At 39.7% G+C, this 23,293-nt stretch overlaps 2 protein-coding genes across 4 annotated transcripts in view; one reads left to right on the top strand and one right to left on the bottom strand.

Annotated features, from left to right (window-relative positions):
* The first annotated feature begins 2,406 nt into the window (after positions 1-2,406).
* Positions 2,407-8,355, top strand: LOC137252652 (uncharacterized). Its single transcript, XM_067788686.1, has 2 exons — positions 2,407-3,193; positions 3,267-8,355. The coding sequence occupies exons 1-2, from the start codon at positions 2,553-2,555 to the stop codon at positions 4,123-4,125; spliced, it is 1,500 nt and encodes a 499-aa protein (XP_067644787.1). The 5' UTR covers positions 2,407-2,552; the 3' UTR covers positions 4,126-8,355.
* The window catches only part of LOC137252649 (GPI mannosyltransferase 3-like), a 44,950-nt gene continuing 29,515 nt past the window's right edge, over positions 7,859-23,293 (bottom strand). The window contains exons 1-8 of one of the 3 annotated variants that reach the window (XM_067788684.1): positions 20,712-20,735; positions 19,808-19,993; positions 12,799-12,916; positions 12,394-12,743; positions 12,196-12,324; positions 11,871-12,125; positions 11,597-11,794; positions 7,859-9,010 (exon numbers count right to left, since the gene is read on the bottom strand). In XM_067788684.1, the coding sequence (XP_067644785.1) occupies positions 8,479-9,010; positions 11,597-11,794; positions 11,871-12,125; positions 12,196-12,324; positions 12,394-12,743; positions 12,799-12,916; positions 19,808-19,935 (1,710 nt within the window). In that variant the 5' untranslated portion in view covers positions 19,936-19,993; positions 20,712-20,735 and the 3' untranslated portion in view covers positions 7,859-8,478. Of the gene's footprint in view, positions 9,011-11,596; positions 11,795-11,870; positions 12,126-12,195; positions 12,325-12,393; positions 12,744-12,798; positions 12,917-19,807; positions 19,994-20,711; positions 20,736-23,293 lie in introns of those variants that run through there. The other 2 variants (XM_067788683.1, XM_067788682.1) reach the window with 2 other exon arrangements.

The raw sequence follows: 23,293 nt of genomic DNA, 5'->3' as shown, positions 1-23,293 counted from the left end.
CGATGAATACGGACAACAATTGTGCTGCAGCAATATTGCTCGCTGTGGCAATTAAGCGTAAAAAAAGAGAGGAGATCGAAAAAAAAGAATTTGGTGCAAAGAATGGTTTAAAAAACGAGCAGTTCTTGGACAAAGTGAGCTTATTAAAGAACTGAAATCCACGTCACAAAATGATTTTAAAAATTACGTTCGTATGAGCAAGGCAACATTTGACCAACTTTAAAAAAAATTTTGCCACTCATAACGAAACGGGATACAATAATGAGATACTACTTGTTTTTTTTATAACTGTATCCTTTGTGGCATCAGGATCTACTTCTTTTAATTTTTCGATTAAAGTCGCATAATCATTATTCTTTTTAATTCTATTACAATAATCTTTGCTTTTTACTTCCCACAATGAAGGCAAAGATTTATACATTTCAATAAAGTCACTCATACATTTTTTATTGTCCATTTTACTTTTCCGCGCACGTCTGTTCCGTTCAGAAATTACTACGATTATGAGCTATTTCGCCATACACGCACGATCAGTTTGCGCAAATATTCGCCAAAAATTAAAATATTTTAATTTTTGGCGAACATTTGCGCGAACTGGCAAACACCACCATACACGACAGCGGGTTAGGGGGGGTCAGAATATACCCGCGGTAGGTATGCCTGTCGTAAGAGGCGACTAAAATACCAGATTCAAGATGCTGTGTAGCGCAACCCTGCAGGTTGCCAGCGCAACATATAGCTTCTCCAAACCCAATTGTCAACCTCACCTATCCGCGGCGAATCCTGTTTCACTAACAGACGAGGCTCTGGCGACCCCAAGCTCCTTATGGAACTTGGGGTTGGGGAGGGAGGGGATGGCCTGAAGGTTTAATGTGGCCACATAAATCGTTCCCGAGATGGTGGGGCCAGCACCTTAATGGTGCTGTGGTACCGGAGCGTGCCGGATCTGTATCCGGCAAAGGACTATCACATCGATAACACTCCCCAAAGCCTTCGGGGAGCAACCTTATCGCTACAACAACAACAACAACAGAAAAGGTCGCAGAAACATGACATAACGGGAATGTTCGCGGAAATGTTCGTATCGTGTATTTGGCGCTTTAGTTGCTGCTGATGTATTTGTAGGAGTATTATCGTTATAAACAGTGAGAGTATTTGACACGAGTGGTTGCGTATTAAATGCAAGTGTAGAAGTAGAAATTGTAGAAGCCAATGTACAGGTAGAAGTAGAAATGTTATTAGTGAGAGACTTTGATGATTGTGTTTGTTCGTTTGTATGTGTAGGAGTGGATGGATGTTGAGAGATTAAAGCTGGAGTCATTGGTGCCGTATGTCGTATCGCTGTATCCGTATCCCTAACGTAATCAGCTGTTTATCGTTACGACGGTAAACCAAACCCCAATTGGTTGGCTACGATACGGTTACCACCTAAGCGGCACCAATAATCGATTGCATTGATTCTCATAAGGTTGGTCGAATCAGCTGTTAAAAGGTTACCGATACGGTTACCGATAAAGCACCAATGTCTCCAGCTTAAAACAGTAGATTGATTATTTGAGAAAGTGTTTAGCATATCTGATTCGTTAGAATAAGTAGATGTAGACGAAGAAGAAAATGTAAGCAGAGCACGACCATTGTTGGAAGAAAGACCGTTTGGTATTTGCAGAGGATTTGATTGCAAACTGGCGACACATGAGTTGTTGTTGTGTATGATAGGACTAGACGGGGAGGTTGACGCATTGTTTTTGTTGTTGACATTCGGAGAACTTTCAGCAACATTCAGATTGTTGTTGCATGATTGCAACGAGTTCATTAACAATTCTTTGAGATAATCAAATTGTTTTGAAAAATTAAAAAATTTGTTATCAATAGCACTTGAGATTAGCAAGCGACCCCGGCTATAAATTATTACCCCGCTGTGTTGTGATTTACAAATTATGTAGATCTCTCGGGCCGCTTGCTATAGGAATCCATCCCTCGGTCGTGCCGCTGTCGCATCATGTCGCGCGCCTTCAAATATGCATGTACCTTTAATGGAAATGACAATTTGTGAGTATAAATCATTGTAAATTTTACCAAGTAGCGCAACAAACAGCTGATTGGTGACAATTCGCACATTCACACGCACAGTTCTCGACTAAGTTTCAAAATAAACTTTAGATTATTTAAATCAAATTTTAAAGTGAGATATTCCTTACAAATTTATGCATACAGAATATACATGGCATTTTTGTTGTTATTAAAACAATAGTTTTATTTATATTAAAGCTTTTAAAATTTTTTTTTTTAACTTTGAAAAATCACCGAACACCATTCCTTCATTATATGACATTCGACTGCCTAGTCCACTGCCTTCCACCCTATTCGCTACATAACCTCTACTTAAGCTGCCAAACTATATAGTAAACAATGGTATAAATTAATCTATTTTGTCAAATAATCATATTTCATTTTTTGTTTTCCTTGAATTGGTATTGCAATTTTTCGGCATAAAAACGATTCCTTTAATTTATAGAAGTGGACGAGACAAAGATATTAGTTAGGCTGCTAAAATGGATATAAGTAAGCAATATTTTGATTGCATGTGCCGCACTTGCATGATTAAGGTTGAAGGGACCTCCTCCGGTGGTTACACTGAACCACTACAACAATGGCAATCTATTTTCAACAAAATTGAAGAATGTGACTCTTTGCGAATCGCTGAACTGATAACCAATGCTGTACCGCAAGTAGAAATACAGCTTAGTGACGGGTTGCCAACAAAAATTTGCTGTAAATGCCTGCAGCAATTGGTGAGTGTATATCGGTTCCAACAAATGTGCGTACAATCCGATGAACAAATGCGCGAACTGTTATCTAAAGAACATACGGATTTAAATATGACTATAAAGCCAGCGATCAAACACCAAGCAGGAGCAAACGGTGAAGGTTCTCTCTCGTTGGCAAGTTTTCGCATCAACCGCAATGTTCAAAATGTACACCTTTCCACACAAGAAGCACTTATAAAAACCACAGAGCAGGTTGTTAAGCAAAAGGAAGCACAATCACGAGTTGCTGAACATTTACAAACCTTAGATCATATACTGGATCACTGTAAAGATACACAAGGCGATTTTTGCGAATATATTAAAAGTGAACCTCTGGAAGATGATATGAAAGACAAAAAAACGAAGGAGCAACAACTAAATGTGAGGTAAGTACGATGTTGGCAATAACACCTACTAGACATGTAGCCACATATTCAACACGAATTATAATGTTAATAGCCTAGCCAGTAGTTATGGTGGTAGTACTTCAGCAGCTCGAAGCTTATCATCGACTACAGCCAACAAACCGATTGTACAGTCAGTTTACAGCCAAAGTGGCACACCCCTACAACTGCCTGTACATGCTTCAGGAAGTGGATCTAGTAATAATTCTTCAGGTAATACAGGTTCACATGGAAGTGGGGGTGGAAATAATGGAGGCGTCGGGGTTGTTAATAGCTCGAGTCTTGTTAACACAATCAACGAAAACGGTGGCAATCAGGTAGCAAAACGTAAACGTTCTACAAACCCTCAAGGTAGTGAAAATTTCATAAACGCTTTAGAGGCCGTACGCTCTGGTGGTATTGGCTTTTGCAAGGCTGCACGGATATATGGTGTTAATAATCGTACTTTATGGTTAGAGTACAAAAAGCGTGGCTATCCAGTTTCTCGCCGCAGCATTAAAGAACAACTTGTTCAGCAAGAGCCAAATATGTCATCATCACCAACAACATCAAATGCAGTTAACGCTGATACGACTGATGACAAGTCTGAACTTATAACAGGAGCTGTGACAACTCCAGTAGAAAGCCAGTCTGCATTAAATGTGCAAATCCAAGCTACCGCGAATACATCTGTTATGTGTGCACCACATCATGTAACCACAGCTGTTGGTGCAGTTGGAGCAAATTCAGCTTTGGGGGCTATGAACTTTTCCGATGCTCGAAATATGGATTTTTCACAGGCTGGTCTGCACACATTCTCTGCACAGCGCTATATAGATGCGACTGGTATTGGGACAACGGCTAGTGCTGGAACGACTAATGTTAGTGAAGCAGCTGCAATGAATTTACAAAGTATTAACTTTAATTCAATGTAGAAGTCACCTTTGAGCTCAAGCAGTACGTCGACAATTTGGATGCATATTGCTCAACTGCATCATTAACAACCACCGCATTAAAATACAGCTGCATTAGCGACTACCACTTACACACATCCATAACACAAACAACAAAACAGGCCAAGCATCAAACAATTGGTCATTTGAAACCACTGGCCCTTACCTAAGATTATGCGCCGGATGATACAGAGTTAATTATAACACGAACCTAAAGTAGATATGAGATACACAAATTGGCCAAGAAACTTTAACGCATTCACATAGACAATGAAATGGATATGCAAGACATCTAATTCAACTGATTCAAATAGTAATAAAAATCATAAATATGGACGTACGTAGGTGGGGTCTAAGTATGCAATAGGAGCATGGATACAATAAAAAAACACAATACATTCAATACGAGTATTCGAACTTTTTTGCAGCAATAAAACGCTTCCACATTAAAATATGTACAACATACAATGCGTATTTATTAGTACTTAATTAAAAATACACAATGTACATTTTGACACAGCGGTAAATCAGGGACCGTATTACGTGTTACGATCCGTGATCCAAACTAATTTTTTAAATCACAATAGCTCTGAAATCGCGGATCCGATTAATGGCATATGCGAACTAGCGACAAATAGTACTTGTTAGATCCATAACTTATAATAATTTTTAGATATAGTTTGACAGTTGAATAGTTGTCGCTTGATTGAAAATGGTTTTCAGTCACTGATCGTAACACGTAATACAGGCCCAGGAGTCGGTTGGTAACATCCGTGATGGTAAAACTACCCCATGAAACATAGTTTTCGGATTAAAAGATACGTAATCGTACTACTTGCATCGACATGATGGTATACGTGAACAAGTAACTGAACGCAAGCATTGGGTTAACCAATTATAATAGATATTTTTACTTTCATTTGTACTGTGACTAACACATGATTCAAATTATTTATGAACCTAAAAACTATTATCGATTAAAAATAAATCGCGTTTTGTTCGCTCTGTTGTTTTTGTAGCGATAAGGTTGCTCCTCGAAGGCTTTGGGGAGTGTTATCGATGTGATGGCCCTTTGCCGGATACAAATCCGGTACGCTCCGGTACCATAGCACCATTAAGGTGCTAGCCCGACCATCTTGGGAACGATTTATGTGGCCACATTAAATCTTCAGGCCATTCCCTCCCTCCCTACCCCCAAGTTCCATGAGGAGCTTGGGGTCGCCAGAGCCTCGTCTGTTAGTGAAACAGGATTCGCCGCGGATAGGTGAGGTTGACAATTGGGTTTGGAGAAGGTATATATTGCGCTGGCAACCTGAAAGGTTGCGCTACACAGCCCCTTGAATCTGGTATTTTAGTCGCCTCTTACGACAGGCATACCTACCGCGGGTATATTCTGATCCTCTAACCCGCTGTTCGCTCTCGTATATTATAATTCTCATCGTTTATTAGGTTTCGACTCCAATAATAATTATATTAATAACTTGGCGCGATATACCTTCGATGACATTTAGGTGAGCTTCTTTTCTAATTTGACTTAAGCAACTTTTTAATTATTTCCTATGCTGATTTCGAACGGCAGCAGCAAATTTACTTTGTTTTACAACCTTCATCTGTAGCATTTTCTGATAAAATGTAGAAGTGTTTCGTTCATCCAAATTGTCGTCAATAACTTCCAATGGAAGTCCAAGGAAACTTGCAGGCTGAGTAGGGTTGGACCAAAGAGACATGGGTTCCACATTACAATTGAAAAGATGGTTGGTGTCACGAGGGGAAACTTTGCATTGATTATGTCGGGATTGATTTTGGGTAAGCAGGAGTGTATCCTATTACCGTATTAAGTCCGCTTTCCTCTACTATGGGTAGTTATCCGGTATTGGACTCTGAGAGCAGGGTTCGGCGGGCATTCACCGACTTTGCATAATCTTTGTGGTGAACCTCAGAGGCTGTTTATGCCCGTTTCGTTCAAACGGCTGATTTCTCCTACGCTGCCTCAATATGAATGCCATAGCATTTTGGTAGAAATATAGTATCGGTATTATTAAATCAGTACTTATCCACGTCGGGTACCTCATCTCTCCACCAACATCAGTATTTGGTGACACAGTTTGTTTTCTGACATAAAACCAACACCAAGACTGTATTTCGATTTTCTTTCTGCTGCCTATATAGCAGAAGTCCCATGGCTCAATTGTCTGCATGATCTGCCCCGTTCATTTCATTTCCCCTGCAGTCTAAGTACATTACAAACCAAAACCAAACGTCACAAAAAAGGGAGTTAACATCCGGAGCTCGTAGCACCTAGTTATTTTTCATTGCATGTGGTTTTTACGTGGTGGGTTTCAAGCTCAGCGCACAAGTCCACGAGACTAATATCGAACTACACCTTTTCCTATTTAAGTTCAGAAATTTACAATTCAAGTTCAGAAATTTACAATTCAAGTTCAGAACTTTCAATTCAAGTTCAGAAAATTACAATTCAAGTTCAGAAATTGCAATTTAAATTCACAAATTTCCAATTCAAGTTCAGAAAATTTGTCGGGTATTTTTTTTTTCATCCAATGGAAATAAATGTATGTAAGATGGTATCTATGTGTTAAGAAAGCATTGGTCATCTTAACTCGTTTAAATCAATTTTGCGAGATAGCGAAGAAAAAAACTCTCGCTCATAAGTAGCAATTGCAATGCCATCCAGCTATATTCTTAGCCCTACAAGCATTGATCTGCACTGAGTATGACAGCAGTGATGACGCAGATATGACCACTTAAACAGTCAACGGAACGTCCACACTCCCGGAAGTAACGTATATGTACTGTCTGCATAGACCTTGGCGCCATATGTCAAAATATCTCAACTTATCCGCCATCATCGTCATTCATCATGAATTGGCTCTTAATCGCGATTTTGGCAGTTTTGTAACAAACCATGCCAGCTTTCCCTATTTCGCGTTAGCTGACGGCGATTGGGAGCACAATATCAACGAAGCATCAACACTTCCGCAAGTAACTTATAAGTATAAAATTAATTAAATAAAATAACTTTTGAAAATTAACACCCTACTTATAAATTTCTGAGTTCGAACTGTAATTTTCTGAACTTGAAATGTAATTTTCTGAACTTGAATTGTAATTTTCTGAACTTGAAATGAAAATTCTGAACTTGAATTGTAATTTTCTGAACTTGAATTGTAGTTTTCTGAATTTAAATTGGAATTTTTGAACTTGAATTGTAAATTTCTGAACTTGAATTGTAAATTTCTGAACTTGAATTGTAAATTTCTGAATTTAAATTGGAAATTCTGAACTTCAATTTAATTTTCTGAACTTGAATTGTAAATTTCTGAACTTCAACTCGAAAAGGTGTAGACAGAGCCAGTGTGCCCACAATACGAGTTATCCCTGAGGCTACTATATTAGTATTGTTCTAACTGCGAAAATAGCCCGAAGATTTAAATACATGGTAGCATGTGGCCAGGCCCTTGTGGGATACAGATTAGGTACGATGATCCCCAAAACCTTTGGGGAGTGTCCATCATTTTAGCAACATCATTTCGGAGCTGTTCGGAAGTAAAAGAAAGTTTTCGATCATGGATCAGTTTTTCTGTGGCTATCGACACTCGATGACAAAGTAAGATTGAATGGTTGTGATTTTAGATGGCAGCAGATAATGAAACCACACTATAACACAGTCGAGCGAGACATATTTCTTTTGTAGTTAAAAATTTTATTAAAAACCTTTGAAACTTTACTTTCAATAAAGACGTTTTACTTATAGCCTAACTACTACTTTAAAGATACAATTTTTATAATAATGAAAGCAATATCTTAAACTTTATTTAGAAATTGGCGGGACAAATTCATATTACATTTAAATAGTGTATGTATGCATAAACCGGTGGTTTGTGTTTAATAATACAACGTATGTATGTACTTAAAAATATTGACAAATATGTAGCCTATTGTTAAAAACTCTCTTATCTATAAACATTGTCATTTAACGTGATGAGTTAGGGAATTAAAATAAATAAACACAAAATAAGCTTACAAATAAAAATAAGTATAAGCAAAATCTACCACTTGCACTACTTAACCACGTATTGTTTGTTTTTGTTGCTGTAGAACCTCAAAAAATATCTATTTTGAGTTTGTTCTAATATTGCATTACTACAAAGTCGGACAAAACCCACGACACCTCTTAAGATTTTTCATATAAAATAGTTAATACAAAATATTTTTCAAAATTTTTTTTACAATATATTGCTTTTTCATTGGTCGTGGTATTTATTTTGTAGTATTCTTTTAAGGAAATACACATCTCTTATTTCTTTTATTAATTCCTTAATTGAACATATTTTGTGGATTATCCAAATCTTCGTCGTTGTCGTATGGATGCTCTGCTTTGCCAACTTTTACATCCTGAGAAGCTGAAGCTGTTTGTTTTGCTTTAATATACTCATCTCTATTGAATGAATTTTCTTCGCCAATGCGTAAACGTTGATAAACGAGTATATTTTTGCCTATTCTATTATTTACATTCTTCATCAGCGTGTGCACATCAACTTCTTTTTCTTTAAGAATTCTTGACCATTCCTGCATCAGCAATTGGGGTGAAACATTTTCGTTAACGTTTGCATTGACAACTCGATGTATAACTTTATAATTAACTAAAAATTCATTTATTACTGGAGCCAAAGGTTCAAACAGTACAATATGCGAGGGCATTGCAGAGCGTGGATGTGAAGGAATATGTGAGCGTAACCAATGTACTGGCGACTTATAAAACTGATCGGCCTCATCAACATAATCGGGTACGTTTTGTAAATTAGGCTCGCATCTGAGGAAGCGCATTGTCACATTTTCATGAACGTGGCTGTAATAAAACAAGATTTTATAGAAATTAAGGAAGCAACTCTTATACAGCAGTAAAATTACATTGTGCAGCAATTTAATGACAACTATAGATACGTAGGCGGAATAATAAAACATTCATAAATACAAGTAAGGAAGTCTAAGTTCGGGTGAAACCGAACATTACATACCCAGCTGTACACTTGAAATGCTGTTGTTGTTTGTTTTGTGTGCTTAACAGTGTTACAAGGCTGCGCAATAATACATATACATATGGTTCTATTCTGAACAAATTTTTCTTCGAGTTATGGCTCCCGAAGCATAGAAAATTGCTTAGTCATAAAAGGGGCGTGACCACCTGAAGGTTTAATGTGGCCATATAAATCGTTCCCGAGATGGTCGGGCCACCACCTTAATGGTGCTGTGTTACCGGAGCGTATCGGATCTGTATCCGACAAAGGACCATCACATCGATAACACTCCCCAAAGCCTTCGGGGAGTAACCTAATCGCTACAACAACAACAAAAACATGCAAGGATATAGCTTATTTTATTCGTCCACGACCCTTTTAAAAATCTTTTATATAAAAGTGGGCGTGGTTCGTAACCGATTTCTTACATTTTTCTTCAAAGCATTCCTTATAGTAAAGGCACACTCTCTGCCGAATTTTGTTACGATAGGTTTAACTGTTTTTGATTTATGATTAATAATATTTGTAAAATTGATTTTATCACAAGTGGGCCGTGCCACGCCCATTTTAAAAAAATATTTTCAAATTTTTCTCAAGAGTCAATATCAGTCCACACGTCAGATTTCAACATTCTAGGTGTATTATTTACTAAATAATCAGGTTTTTTGTTTTCCAAAACGTTATATATGTAAAAAGTGGGCGTGGTTATCATCCGATTTCGCTCATTTTCAATACCAATCTATTCTGTGTCCAGATAAGCTCGTGTACCAAATTTGGTGAAGATATCTCAATATTTACTCAAGTTATCGTGTTAACGGACAGACGGACGGATGGACATGGCTCTGTTTTGGATACTGATGATTTTGATATATGGAAGTCTATATCTATCTCATTTCCTTTATACCTATACAACCAGCCGTTATCCAATCAAAGTTACAGGCACTGAACGTCATGCTGAACATATATCCAGTAGATATTGCGGGAAAGGCGGCCGCGGCAAGGTCGTTGGTCAGGTTTCGTGATATGGGCTATGGGCTTTCTGACTTCCGACACTCTAGCCTTCTTACTAGTTTCGGCTTTATCCCGGACAGAACGGACTATTGTATGCCGATAACTGCTCCCTATACAACCTTTACCCCAGTCATTCCACCAAGAGAGGAGTGGGGAAGGGGAAATATCTGGGGTATGGGACCGGTTAACTTCTTCACGGATGGGTCGAAGCTGGACGGAAAGGTTGGTGAGGGGATCTTTTGTCAAGAGCTAAATGTAAGCCGCAAGTTTAAGTTGGCTGATCACTGCAGTGTATTCCAAGCGGAAGTTGCTGCGATTAAGGATGCGGTGGATGAAATGCTATCCAGTGCTACTACGGTTAGGGAATTTAACATCTACTCTGATAACCAAACGGCTATCAAGGCCTTGAGCTCAACTACAGTGCGATCGAGGGTGGTCTGGGAGTGCTTGACCTCGCTTGCGATTGCAACGGATTATTTTACAATTAAGATTATCTGGGTCCCCGGCCATAGTGATATCCCGGTTAACTGTCAAGTGGATCGCTTAGCCCGCATCGGTACAACTGAACCGGATGAAGATGGCTGTAGGGATTTCGGGATTCCGCTGGCCACCTGTGGATTGCTTCTCCATAGCTGGGCCTCGAGTCAGTTCAGCAAACGTTGGGTGGGCACCACGTCTTGCAGGGTAGCAAGATCTTTCTGGCCGAAAGTGGATGGCAGGAGGTCTGCTGAAATAATTGGGTTCACTAAGGCTCACCTATCAATGGTCATTGGGGTTTTGACAGGGCACTGTCCCATGGGTATCCATGCGGTACGTCTCAATATACTGGAAACTCCATTCTGCTGCAGCTGTATGGAGGATGAGGAGGTGGAATCACGAAATCACTTTATGCTTGATTGCCCAGCTTTTGCCAGAACTAGGCGAAAGTACTTCGGCCGCGACTCACTTAGATCTCCCGAGGATTTATCTAAAGTTGAGATCGGTATCATTCGGAGCTTCATCGTTGCTACCCAACAATTCTCTAAGTAGCTAGATCTAAGTTACCGTTACCTAACTTGCAGTGTACAAGTACAGCTAGGTGTAACAAGCATATTAGACAAATTTGAAGTTAAGAACGCAATATGTTAACTTTTTACTTCGCATTACGTTCCACAAACTCTCTGTAGGAAGACTGCAACTGAATCATACATTGAAGTCTTGCGTCAAAGTGAGGTGCATCCGGTCTTTAAAAATATCAACAGTAGCCTATTAAGAAGTTAAGGCAAAATCTTTTCTTTCATGCTTGACTCCTAAAGCTAGACTCAGTAAGTGTGAGGTTTAAAAATTTACACTTTTCTTACTACACTGGACTAGAATTAACTAACATCGAAAAGGATTGCTGCTCTGTATTTTACTAAAAAACAAACCTGTAATATGGTGTTGAATGGCAAGGCATTAAAAAATGTATACTAGCGCGATGTTCATTTTCATCACGATAATCTCGGGCAATCTGTTGTATATGATTCATTACATCTAGTGGTCCTCTCTGATGAACTGTACTTAAATACCATGCGGGCGTTATATTTCCAAAGAATATTACTAGAGAAGTAAACCAAAGTAAAGACCTAAAAGATAAAAATTTAAAAACATGTAAATTAGTTATTTTTCATTTAATAGTAAAATGTATGAATACTAATTTACTTGGAAGCATTATAACTCCAACGAGCTAATGTATCTGCGGTAATGTAAAGACATAACGGTAACAACGATGTTACGAAGCGAAATTCTTTGTGCTCTATAGTGCTTAGTACAACTAATGACAGCAAAATCAGGATCAGTAATTGTTTGCGTACAGGATAATTTCTCTTAGAACGCACAGTGTCAATTATACCGAAAATAAACGGTAACGTATTGATTCCTAAAACGGTTGGTAACCCAACTGTGAAGTACCAATGCCTAAAACAATATAATAATAGTAAAAGTAATATATTGGAATAATTTAATTTAATTCAATATTATATAATACCATGGATGGGAGCCATAAAAACTACCAATATTATGTAGAATGTTGTATTTGAAGAACTCGTAAGATGTAACGATTAATCTACCATATAAGTATGAATCAATACATACACCAATTCCGCCAACTAAGAATCTATTAAAAATGAAAATAAGTAAATAATTCCGTGCATTATTCATTGCATTGGCCATCATTTCAACTAACCCAATTAATAAAATCTGTTTGAAAATAAGTTCATTTGCAGGCAAACGACTTTTACGTAAATGATAAATACATAATGGTATCCAAATAACTGCCGCTGTTGGCCTCAAAAAACAACAAACAGCTGCAAACCATAAATAAGTTGACCCCTCTCCAACCCAAGGAAAGTAACTCAAGGCAATTGTATTCAAAGATGTTTCAAGGGTGTTCGATAAAGTACGCGAGCCCGTATAGAACCAAAACCACGGTACAAGTATAAGAAAGACTGCCCATTTCCTTTTGCCAGACCACACAAAAAATCGATAGTCGGAATATGTTGTTAATGTGGCTTGCAATATGCGCGGTAAAATTATCTGCAATATACAAATCAAAAAGTAACATTTTTTTTAATTTCTTCAAATTTCTCACCAATAACTGCACATTATCCAAATTCAGTAAAGCGAGTGCTTTATAAAACACTGCAATAATTAATGGATAGATATAACTTCGAATTCCTTGTCTCCATTCCCATGTCAAGTAGCCGTAGCTGTAGAAAAGAGAAAAGGAGTATAAAGTTTAAATTTATAAAATATAAAAATTTGAATATATAAAAGTAAATATTTTAAGCCTGAGACTTAATATTATTTATCAACGAAAAGAGAGCAAAAGGAATCATTGAAATACGGGTTTCAAGTGGTTACCAGCGGTATTCAAGCGGTTGATAAGCGCAATTCACAGCTTTCGCAACCCAATTGTTAATCTCACCTACCCGAGGCGAATCCTGTTACAAATATGAATGTATTTTACACATATTTAGCGGGCGAGGTTCTGGCGACCCTGGGTTTCTCATTGAATTAGAAGTTTCAATGTGGTGATATTAAATCATTCCCGAGATGGTTGGGATTGTTCCTTAATGGTGGATCGAACGTACCGGATCTATATCCGGCAAAGGACCCTAAACATCGATAACACTCCCCAAAACCAACGGGGAGTGTCTTTATCACTGCAACAAGAACAGTGGTTACCAGCATAACTTAAGCTTCTCCAACTCAATTGACAATCGCACCTATCCGTTGCGAATCTTCTTTATTTAGCAGGCGAGGCTCTGGAAAGGAAGTTTAGCACGAAAAGCGCAAATAGTCAAGGCACGATATATCCAAGGGGAGATCTAGCATCGTGCTATTTTTGGTTGTCTCCTTATGAATTTTCGTTGATAGGCTTTTCATAGCAGTAGCACACTTGGAGTGTTTGCCAAATCACTGTCGAGGAGCGACCTTAGCTTGGAGAAATGTTTTTAAATTGAAACAACTTTTTTCTAAAAATTTTGTTTGTTGCTTTTCCCGGTTGTTTAACCGATGCGGAAGAAAACGTTGGAGACATTAGTTACTTAATTGGCGCTTAACCGTTTAAACGGTTATGGCCTTCCAACAAGGCGCGCCAGTCGCTTCTTCTCTCTGCCAACCGGAGCCAATTGGTCACACCAAGTGAGTTTAAATAATTTTCCACCTCATCCTTACAGCGGAGCTGGGGCCGCCTTCTACCTCTTTTTCCATAGGCGGATTCCGATAGAAACACTTTCTTGGCCGGAGCGTCATCTTTCATTCGCATAACATGACCTAGCCAGCGCAGCCACTGCGTTTTAATTAGCTGTACTATGTTTATGTCTGCGTAAAGCTCGTACAGCTTATGGTTAAATCTTCTTCGGTACTCGCCATCGCCAACGCGTAGAGGTCCTTAAATCTTTCGAAGAACTTTTCTCTCGAAGACTCCCAAAGCAGCTTCATCTGATGTTGTTGTTGTTGTGGCGATAAGGAGACTCCCGGAAGGCCTTGGGGAGTGTTATCTATGTTGATGGTCCTTTGCCAGATGCAGATCCGGTACGTTCCGGTACCAAGCCCTAGCATCTCGGGAACGATTTGTTATGACCACATGCGTCCTTCTAGGCCATCCCGCTATCCCACCTTCTAGATCCATGAGAAGGGGTCCCCATAGCCTCGGCTGTTAATGAAACAGGATTCGCCACGGATAGGTGAGGTTGACAATTGGGTTTGGAGAAGCTATATATTTCTATGGCAACCTGAAAGGGCTGCGCTACACAACCCCTTGAATCTGGTATTTTAGTCGCCTCTTACGATAGGCATACCTACCGCGGATATATTCTAACCCCCAAACCATCTGATGTGGTCATGGTCCATGCTTCAGCACCATATACCAGGATTTCGTGTGCCGAGAGGACTTTACTTTTCAATTGCCTACATAGTCCAAAGTAGAATTTATTTATTAGGCCTACAATAAAATAACGCCTGCCTGAAATGAGGAGAATCGTTTCCTAATGTCGGTAAATTTTTAATAAATTAAATTGTTTTACCTCTTATGAGCCATAGTTAGTGCGAACAACGAAAAATAAAATTTAGGTTCTATACATAATGCATGGTGCAACTACTTTTATCTGATCTGCGTCCTGCGAAGGACCATTAACATCGATAACAATGCCCAAGGCTTTCGGGGAGTGTCCTTATCGCTACAACAACAATCGAGAGCACCAAGATACATAAAGCCGCTTCCGACATGTCACTGCGCTATGCTCGTATCTGCGTAATCTTCGTACAACTCATCATTAAAATTTATATACAGGCCGATTGTATCACCACCGTGGTGTGATGGTAGCGTGCTCCGCCTACCACGCCGAAGATTCTGGATTCACGCCCCGGGAAATGCAACCTCAAAATTTTAGAAACAAGGTTTTTCGATTGGAAGAAAATTTTTCTAAGCGGGGTCGCCCCTCGGCAGTGTTTGGCAAGCACTCCGAGTGTATTTCTGCCAATGTTGTTGTTGTTGTAGCAATGCTCGCCCCACCTAATAGCCGCGACCGATCACAAATTGTCATCAATATCCTCTAACGGGAGTCTAAGGAAACTTGCCGTTTCAACAGGGGTGGACCATAAGGAAAGGGGATTTAGAGGCGTTGGTTCCACATTACAATTAAAGAGATGGTTGGTGTCATGTGGGACACATTGCAAGCGGGGCATACATTTTGTATGTCGCGGTTGATTCTGGATAGGTAAGAGTTTAACCTGTTACAGTATCCAGAACGAAGTTGAGCAAGAGTGACACGCGTTTCCCTGGGGAGTATGCGTTCCTCTTCAATATTCTCTAACGGGAGTCTAAGGATTCTGGATAGGTAAGAGTTTAACCTGTTACAGTATCCAGAACGAAGTTGAGCAAGAGTGACACGCGTTTCCCTGGGGAGTATGCGTTCCTCTTCCGCGAGTTCTGGATATTTTTCTTCAAGTACTGGATTCACCGGGCAATTCCCGACATAAAGGTCCGACGCCTGTCTATGGAGTTCACCAAGGACCTGCTTGTGTTTTTTCGCTTCATACGGCTGGGTTCTCAGGTGTCGTATGTCCTCAAAATGTTTACGGAGATGACTCCTTAGGCCCCTAGGCGGTGCTGGTTCGTCAATCAGATGTCTGTTGGGATGCCCAGGTTTCTGGGTATTCAACAGAAACTGTTTGGTCAGCATCTCATTTCTCTCCCTGATGGGGAGTATTCTCGCCTCATTATGCAGATGGTGTTCTGGGGACATAAGAAGACAGCCCGTGGCGATTCTAAGAGCAGTATTTTGGCAGGCCTGTAGTTTCTTCCAGTGGGTAGTTTTTAGGCTTGGCGACCATATGGGTGACGCGTAGCACGTAATCGGCTGGCTAATTGCTTTGTATGTGGTCATGAGCGTTTCTTTATCTTTTCCCCAGGTACTACCAGCAAGGGATTTGAGGATTTTATTACGGCTCTGAATTCTCGGAACAATTGCGGTTGCGTGCGCACCAAAATGTAGATCCTGATCAAACGACACACCCAAGATTTTGGGGTGTAGGACAGTCGGTAGCGTAGTGCCATCGACGTGGATGTTCAATACGGTCGACATTTGGGGCGTCCATGTTGTAAATAAGGTCGCGGAAGATTTAGTCGGTGACAATGCCAGGTTTCGCGAGGCGAAAAAACTGGAGAGATCAGGGAGATAGCCGTTTATTTTATTGCATAGCTCATCGATCTCTGGGCCTGGGCCTGTGGCCTATTGTGCAGTCATCGGCGTAGGAAACGATTGTGACTCCTTCCGGTGGTGAAGGTAGCTTAGATATGTAGAAATTAAACAAAAGTGGGGGTAGGACACCACCCTGTGGCACCCCTTGATTAATTCTCCTTGGTTTTGATGTTTCGTTTCTGAATTGCACCGATGCCTGCCGACCACCCAGATAATTTGCGGTCCACCTTTTAAGACATGGGGGAAGGGTAGACCCTTCCAGGTCTTGCAGTAACGAGCCATGGTTGACCGTATCAAAGGCTTTTGATAGGACTAGCGCTACGAGTACTGTTCTATGGTGGGGGTATTGATTCAAACCGCAATTTATCTGGGTGCTAATGACATTTAGCGCGGAGGTAGTGCTATGGAGTTTTCTGAAGCCATGCTGATGAGGGGCTAGCTGCAAATGAGCTTGGAAATAAGGGAGCAAAATGGCTTCCAGCGTCTTTGCCACTGGCGATAGGAGAGATATCAGACGATATGACTCACCTATGTTAGCTGGTTTCCCAGGCTTTAGTAGCGGGACCACCTTGGCCATTTTCCATTTCTCGGGTATGACAAAGGTGGAAAGAGACAGGTTGAAGACATGCGCTAAATATTTGAAACCCTCTTTCCCTAGGTTTTTAAGCATCGGCATGGCTATGCCGTCTGGGCCCACTGCTTTGGATGGTTTAGCGCGACCAATGGCGTCCTCAACCTCTCTAGCGGTGATGGTGATTGGTGACGCGCTGAATTTGTGTTTATGTGCGTGTCTATTGGCTCTCCGTCTATCTTTGTCGACCGTAGGATGCATTATATATTGTCGGCAGAAAGCGCTCGCGCATTTTTTCGCATCCGACAGCACCTTATCGCCAAAGGCGATGGAAACTTTGTCTTTGTGCTTAGTTGGATTCGATAGGGACTTTACGGTGGACCAAAGTTTACCTACACCGGTAGAGAGGTTGCAACCTCTTAGGTGCTCTTCCCATTTCGCCCGCTTGTGTTCGTCCACAAGCAATCTGATGCGTTGGTTTATATCCCTTATTTGGGGGTCGCCTGGATCAAGCTGTCTTATAAGGTCGCGTTCCCTCGCTAAGCTCGCGGCCTCCGCCGGGAAGTGGGGCCGGATTTCGGGAATTCTCCCGGCGGGAATGAAATGTGCCGAGGCGGATTCAATGACCTTACGGAAGGCACGCTACCCTTGGCGGGCATCAGTCGGGATAGGGAGGGCAGCAAAGCTGCTGTCTGTTGCAGATTTATATTCTTCCCACTTTCCTTTTTTAAAGTTTATGAAAGTGCGTTTTTCGGTGACGATGAAGTCGGCGGTACGCTCGAACGAAATAAATATGGGCAGGTGGTCGGATGCCAATGTTACCATCGGCTGCCAGTTGACGCAGTTTACGAGTTCTGCGCTCACGATTGAGATATCTGGCGAGCTGTGACAGCTTCCTACCATACGTGTGGGGGCGTCTCCGTTTATTGTGCAGAACGTCGTTTCTTCTATTTGATCCGCCAACATCTCACCCCTACCGTCCGCCCGCAAGTTTGAATGCCATAGGTCGTGATGGGCATTGAAATCGCCTAAGATAATGCGATTGTTGCCAGTGAGTAAGGCCTCGATATTGGGGCGGTATCCACTGGGGCAACAGGTGACAGGAGGGATGTAGATGTTGATGATTTCTAGATTTGCATCGCCTGACCGGACAGATAGGCCTTGACGTTCTAAGAGATTGTCCCTGCGGTCGATGCCAGGATCAAATATATAATATTGCACAGAGTGGTGTATAATAAACGCGAGGCCGCCTCCATTTCCGCTCTCGCGGTCTTTCCTGTGGACATTATACCCAGAGCAGGTCTGCAATGCAGATCTTGCTGAGTTTAGTCTCTTGAATCGCAGCAATGCGGATGTTGTGTCGCTTCATGAAATCGACTATCTCCGTAATCTTCCCAGTTGGTCCATTACAGTTTAACTGCAGAATTCTGAAGTGCATGAGGGGTGACGCCGCCACTCTAGGGGTAAGTGACGGGTGACTTGGGTGTGGCCTTGGGACTGGGCGCTCTTGGGCAAGCATTGGGGTACCCGGATGATTTGGGTTTGCGACCTGGCAACATGGCGCGATAAAACCCGTCGAGGGGTTGCCGTCGCGGAGACCAGAACACCTAGGAAAGTGGCACCACCCAAGGCAGGAGCTGCATTGAGCGGATGTCGCAAACCTATATATTCTGTGCAGGCAGACGGTGCAAACGGAGGTAGGGACTAAGAGTCTGTTTCCCTGACCTGCACGATTGCTGCCAGAAAAGAGCGGGGGAGAAGAAGACGGGGGCAGGGGCTGATGCTCAGCATTGCTACCAGCTCTACTACGAAGGTAGTAGTTATGAGTGGTATCAGCTGTTTGAGTTGTTGGCGCCGTGGGGCGCGAGCAGCAGCGGGTACTTGTTGTGGCTTGCTGAGCAGCGAGGCTGCTGGAAAGTAGTGGGGGGACACTTAGGCGTAGACTACGGGACGCCCTTGGGCGTGAGCAGCAAGGAGCCACAAAAGATTTATAAAAGTTACGTGGACGTCGGGTTTTGGGATCAAGCCCAGAACAACCTGTCCGATGCAACCATCCCTTGCACGAGACACACTGAACAGAGTATGACCGTCCTAAAAAGATTACTTTCTGGCAAATGCAGCAAAACCATTTCTCAGGACCGCGGTCAGGAGACGGACCCGGATTGGGTTCGATACCTTCCCGGAGTAAGAGAATATGTAGCAGTCCTGCTGCAAGGAGCTGCTGGGAGGATGACAATTTGTGGAAGGGACGAAACAAATTAAATGGGGTCACACTGAAATGACAGTCCTTGGTCGGGAAAAATCCCGAGTCGCTCCGGTACATAGAATCGACTGCCTTTTTTCTGCCAATAAAAGCTCTCAGTGAAAACTAATCTGCCTTGCAGATGCCGTTCGGAGTCGGCATGAAATGAGTAGGTCCCGTCCCTCCAATTTGTAGGAAAAATTAATAAGGAGCACGATGCAAATTGGAAGAGCTCAGCCTAAAATCTTTTCGGAGGTTATCGCGCCTTACATTTATTTATTTATTTATGGCATCACGAACTAAGCCAAAAACTTCCGGATTACTTATATCTTTTACTTCCATCCTCTATCTACTGTTCCCTGATTCTAAGTCCTATATCAGGAAAGGTAAGATGAGAGGCTTAAAATGCGAGATTTTCCAGCGAGGGTGAACTTCACTTGTCCAATTCCTTTCTCAGTTCAAAATACGACTTGCTGCCAAAAGGGATTGAGAAGTGTGACCATTTGAAATCTTCATTTTCACAAACTCCGAAGTAAAAATGAGAACATGTAAGTACATACATACATAAATAGGTACTTACCCAAACGTTAGCTTATGTGCAACTTCCAAACTCTGCCAGTATTCATCGGGTACATAGTATGTTTGTACAATAAATACTGATAAAATCCTCACCGCAAAAATTAACAAAACTACGAATAGCAGATTCATTTCAATTCAAAGAGGCAGTAATATTTATTAGGCATTAACTTGCAGCCTGTGAATAGTACTGAAATTTTACAAAATAACAAATATTTAACACAAGAAATATATCAGTAGTTTATTATAAAATGGTAATCTATATATATAAAAATGAATCGTGGTGAGTGTTGTAGGGTTATATTTATATTCAACTTTAAATGTACCTACTTTAAATAAATTGAATTTTTTTGTTCTTGTTAATTTTTATTTTTCAATTGTAAAATATTGTCTTTCAAAAATTTTCATTCGGTTGAAATATTTAAAAACGTTTTGTAACATACTTTTAGGAGCGGTTAAATAAAAATATTTTATAAAAATAAATAGTGCTTATTATTAAATAGTGATTTATATATTAAATACCACATTGGCGATCTAGCCAGCCAAACATTAAAACCGTCCTTCAAAAACAACGAATCAAATTTTAATTCTTGTATGCTGTATGAAATAATAACGCCACCAGTTGATGTTCAGCAAAAATCGATTTATTCTCTTCCTAGTTATATATTATGCGAGTGGAAACCATATTGACTTCCGAAAACGATACCATAGTTCTGTTTACTATATCCAACTTATTACGTTTTTATCAGCAAATTCTTAAAAAAATTTTTAAAGGTGGTGCACTTGAACAAACTTTAATTGATTTACAAAAGACCAGCGAAGAGATTTATTTAAATTCATTTTCAAATAAAGTGCGTAACATCTTGCAACGTCCAGCTCTAACTCGTTAAAAGTTTTGTAATTCGTACCTTTAAACTAGTGTGAAGTGTCCTCACTACTCGAAGAATTATCTGAAAAACAAGTTGAAAATATATACCAAATATATCGTGAACATCACAAGAGCCCTCTCTAACGCGTATTTGACGTAGACGTGGTGGTCCAAAAACTAGATTCACTTCTATAAAATTAGTTTATTTTCAACTGCACGACGTCGTCTTCGTCGTATTTTTGGATTGTCATTATTTCAGGCGTTACCGCTGCATCATTAACATCAACCTTTCAATCAAACATTGCAAGAGCAACAACAACAAAAGCTACAAATACAAAACAATTAAAGCCATTGCACAATACATTGTCCAATTTCATCAATCAATTTTAAAGTCATTGCACAATACATTGTCTAAATTCATCAATCAATTTTAAAACCATTGCGACAAATATTTGGTGAGCTGTATCTAGTATTAATATTATTTATATGTATCTGTATATGTATCAAAATAGATTAATAATTTGGGTTTTGCAAACGCTCCTTTCCGGACATTTTTATTTCTTCCTATAATATAATTTTTGTAGTTATTTCTATTAACAATGTTTCATTCACCATCAAATAATATACGTATATCTACACCACGAAATCAAGTAAACGATTCACTTATTGATTTGGATAATGAAAATTATCAAAATGATTTACCAAATCCATATGTGAATCAAAATAATGAAATTTTTGCTAAATCGGTAAAACTTCCCCAATTTTGGACTAATTGCCCTGAAGCATGGTTCATCCATGCTGAAATGCAATTTAGTCGAAAGAACATTACTCAGGAAGGGACAAAATATGAATATGTCATAACTGCACTTCCACAGGATGTAATTATGACAATTCTTGATTTTATTCAAAATCCTCCTGAAAATGACAAATTTTCTGCATTAAAGAAAATTTTAATTGAACGGCACTCATTAAGTGAGAATGCCAAATTAGATCGAGTGTTATCTGATTCAGAAATGGGAGATCGTAAACCTTCTGAGTTTTATCGGTCTCTAGTGCTACTCTCTGGAAACAATTTTAGCAAAGAAATTCTTAAAAACTTTGGATAAGGAAGTTGCCCAAAAATTTAAGTATTATTCTTACTAGTTCGAATTTGAGTGAAATAAGTGAGTTAGTTAAATTAGCCGATAATATTTGGGAAGTTTATAATAAAAATGAAATAGCCTCAGTTAGTAATTTTCCAAATTCTAAAAGCGAAAATGCAATTATTTCAAATTTGGTTCAAACAACTAACATGATGTGCAAAAATTTTGAAAAATTGTCATTAGAGATCAGTGAAATTAAAAATCAGATGACTCAAAATTATTCAAGGTCCCGATCTTTTAGTAGGAATCGTTTTAGAAGTCCTTCTAGATATCGATCAAAGTCTCGTGACAACCCAAATTGGCTCTGTAGGTATCATTATAAGTTTGGTAATCAGGCTTTGAAGTGCGAACAACCATGCGCTTTTAAAAATAATAGTTCGTCAAACTAAAGTTATCCGTTGTTACGGCGACAAACAACGGACATTTAGACACCTTTACACGTCGCTTATTTATTTTTGATAAAACAAACAAACTTAATTTTTTAATAGATAGTGGAGCAGAAATTTCAGTACTTCCGGTTTCAAAATCTTCAAGTTCGAAAAAGTCATCAGATATTATTTTAACTGCAGCTAATGGTTCAACGATTTCGACATACGGTAAAAAACTTTTAAATATTAATTTAGGACTGCGTCGCGAATTTCCGTTCACGTTTTTAATAGCGGATATAGCTAAACCAATTATCGGTGCTGATTTTTTGTGTAAATATGGTCTCTTAGTTGATGTTAAACGCAAATGCTTAGTAGATCCGATAACAAGTCTTTCAGTTAACACAATTTCATGTGTTTGTAATGTTTCGCTACCAAAAGTTTTCGCTGTTGATAACAAATTTACAAAGTTACTAAAATAATTTCCTTCTTTATTTTCTGAACCAGATTATTCACAACCAGTTAGACATACAACAGTTCACAGATTAGTCACTGAAGGAAATTTGCCATTTTCTAAACCAAGACGTTTAGACCCCATTAAATTCAATGTAGCTAAAACTGAATTCGATTTTTTAGTAAAGACAGGGATATGTAGACCTTCTAATTCAGCAGTAGCATCTCCTTTACATCTTGTACCCAAGAAGGAGTTAAATGACTGGCGTCCTTGTGGAGATTTTAGAAGATTAAATGTCGTAACAGTTCCTGATCGTTATCCTTTGCCCCATGTTCATGACTTCAACATGAATCTAAGAAATAAGAAAATATTTTCAAAATTAGATTTGGTAAGAGCTTATCACCAAATTCCAATGGCAGAAGAGGATATCTATAAAACTGCAATCACTACGCCTTTTGGCATGTTTGAATTTGTACGAATGCCTTTCGGGCTTAGGAATTCCGCGCAAACTTTTCAACGATTTATTAATGAAGTAGTTAATGATTTAGACTTTGTTTTTACATATATTGATGATCTCTTAGTGGCAAGCGAAAATGAGGAACAACATTTCAAAGATCTTCGCGTACTATTTCAGCGCCTAACGGAGTACGGTTTAAATATA

Source organism: Eurosta solidaginis, chromosome 5 (assembly GCF_040869045.1).
Source record: "Eurosta solidaginis isolate ZX-2024a chromosome 5, ASM4086904v1, whole genome shotgun sequence".
NCBI classification, from domain to species: domain Eukaryota; kingdom Metazoa; phylum Arthropoda; class Insecta; order Diptera; family Tephritidae; genus Eurosta; species Eurosta solidaginis.
Note: the sequence above shows the minus strand (reverse complement) of the source record. Positions and strands in the feature narration are given on the sequence as shown.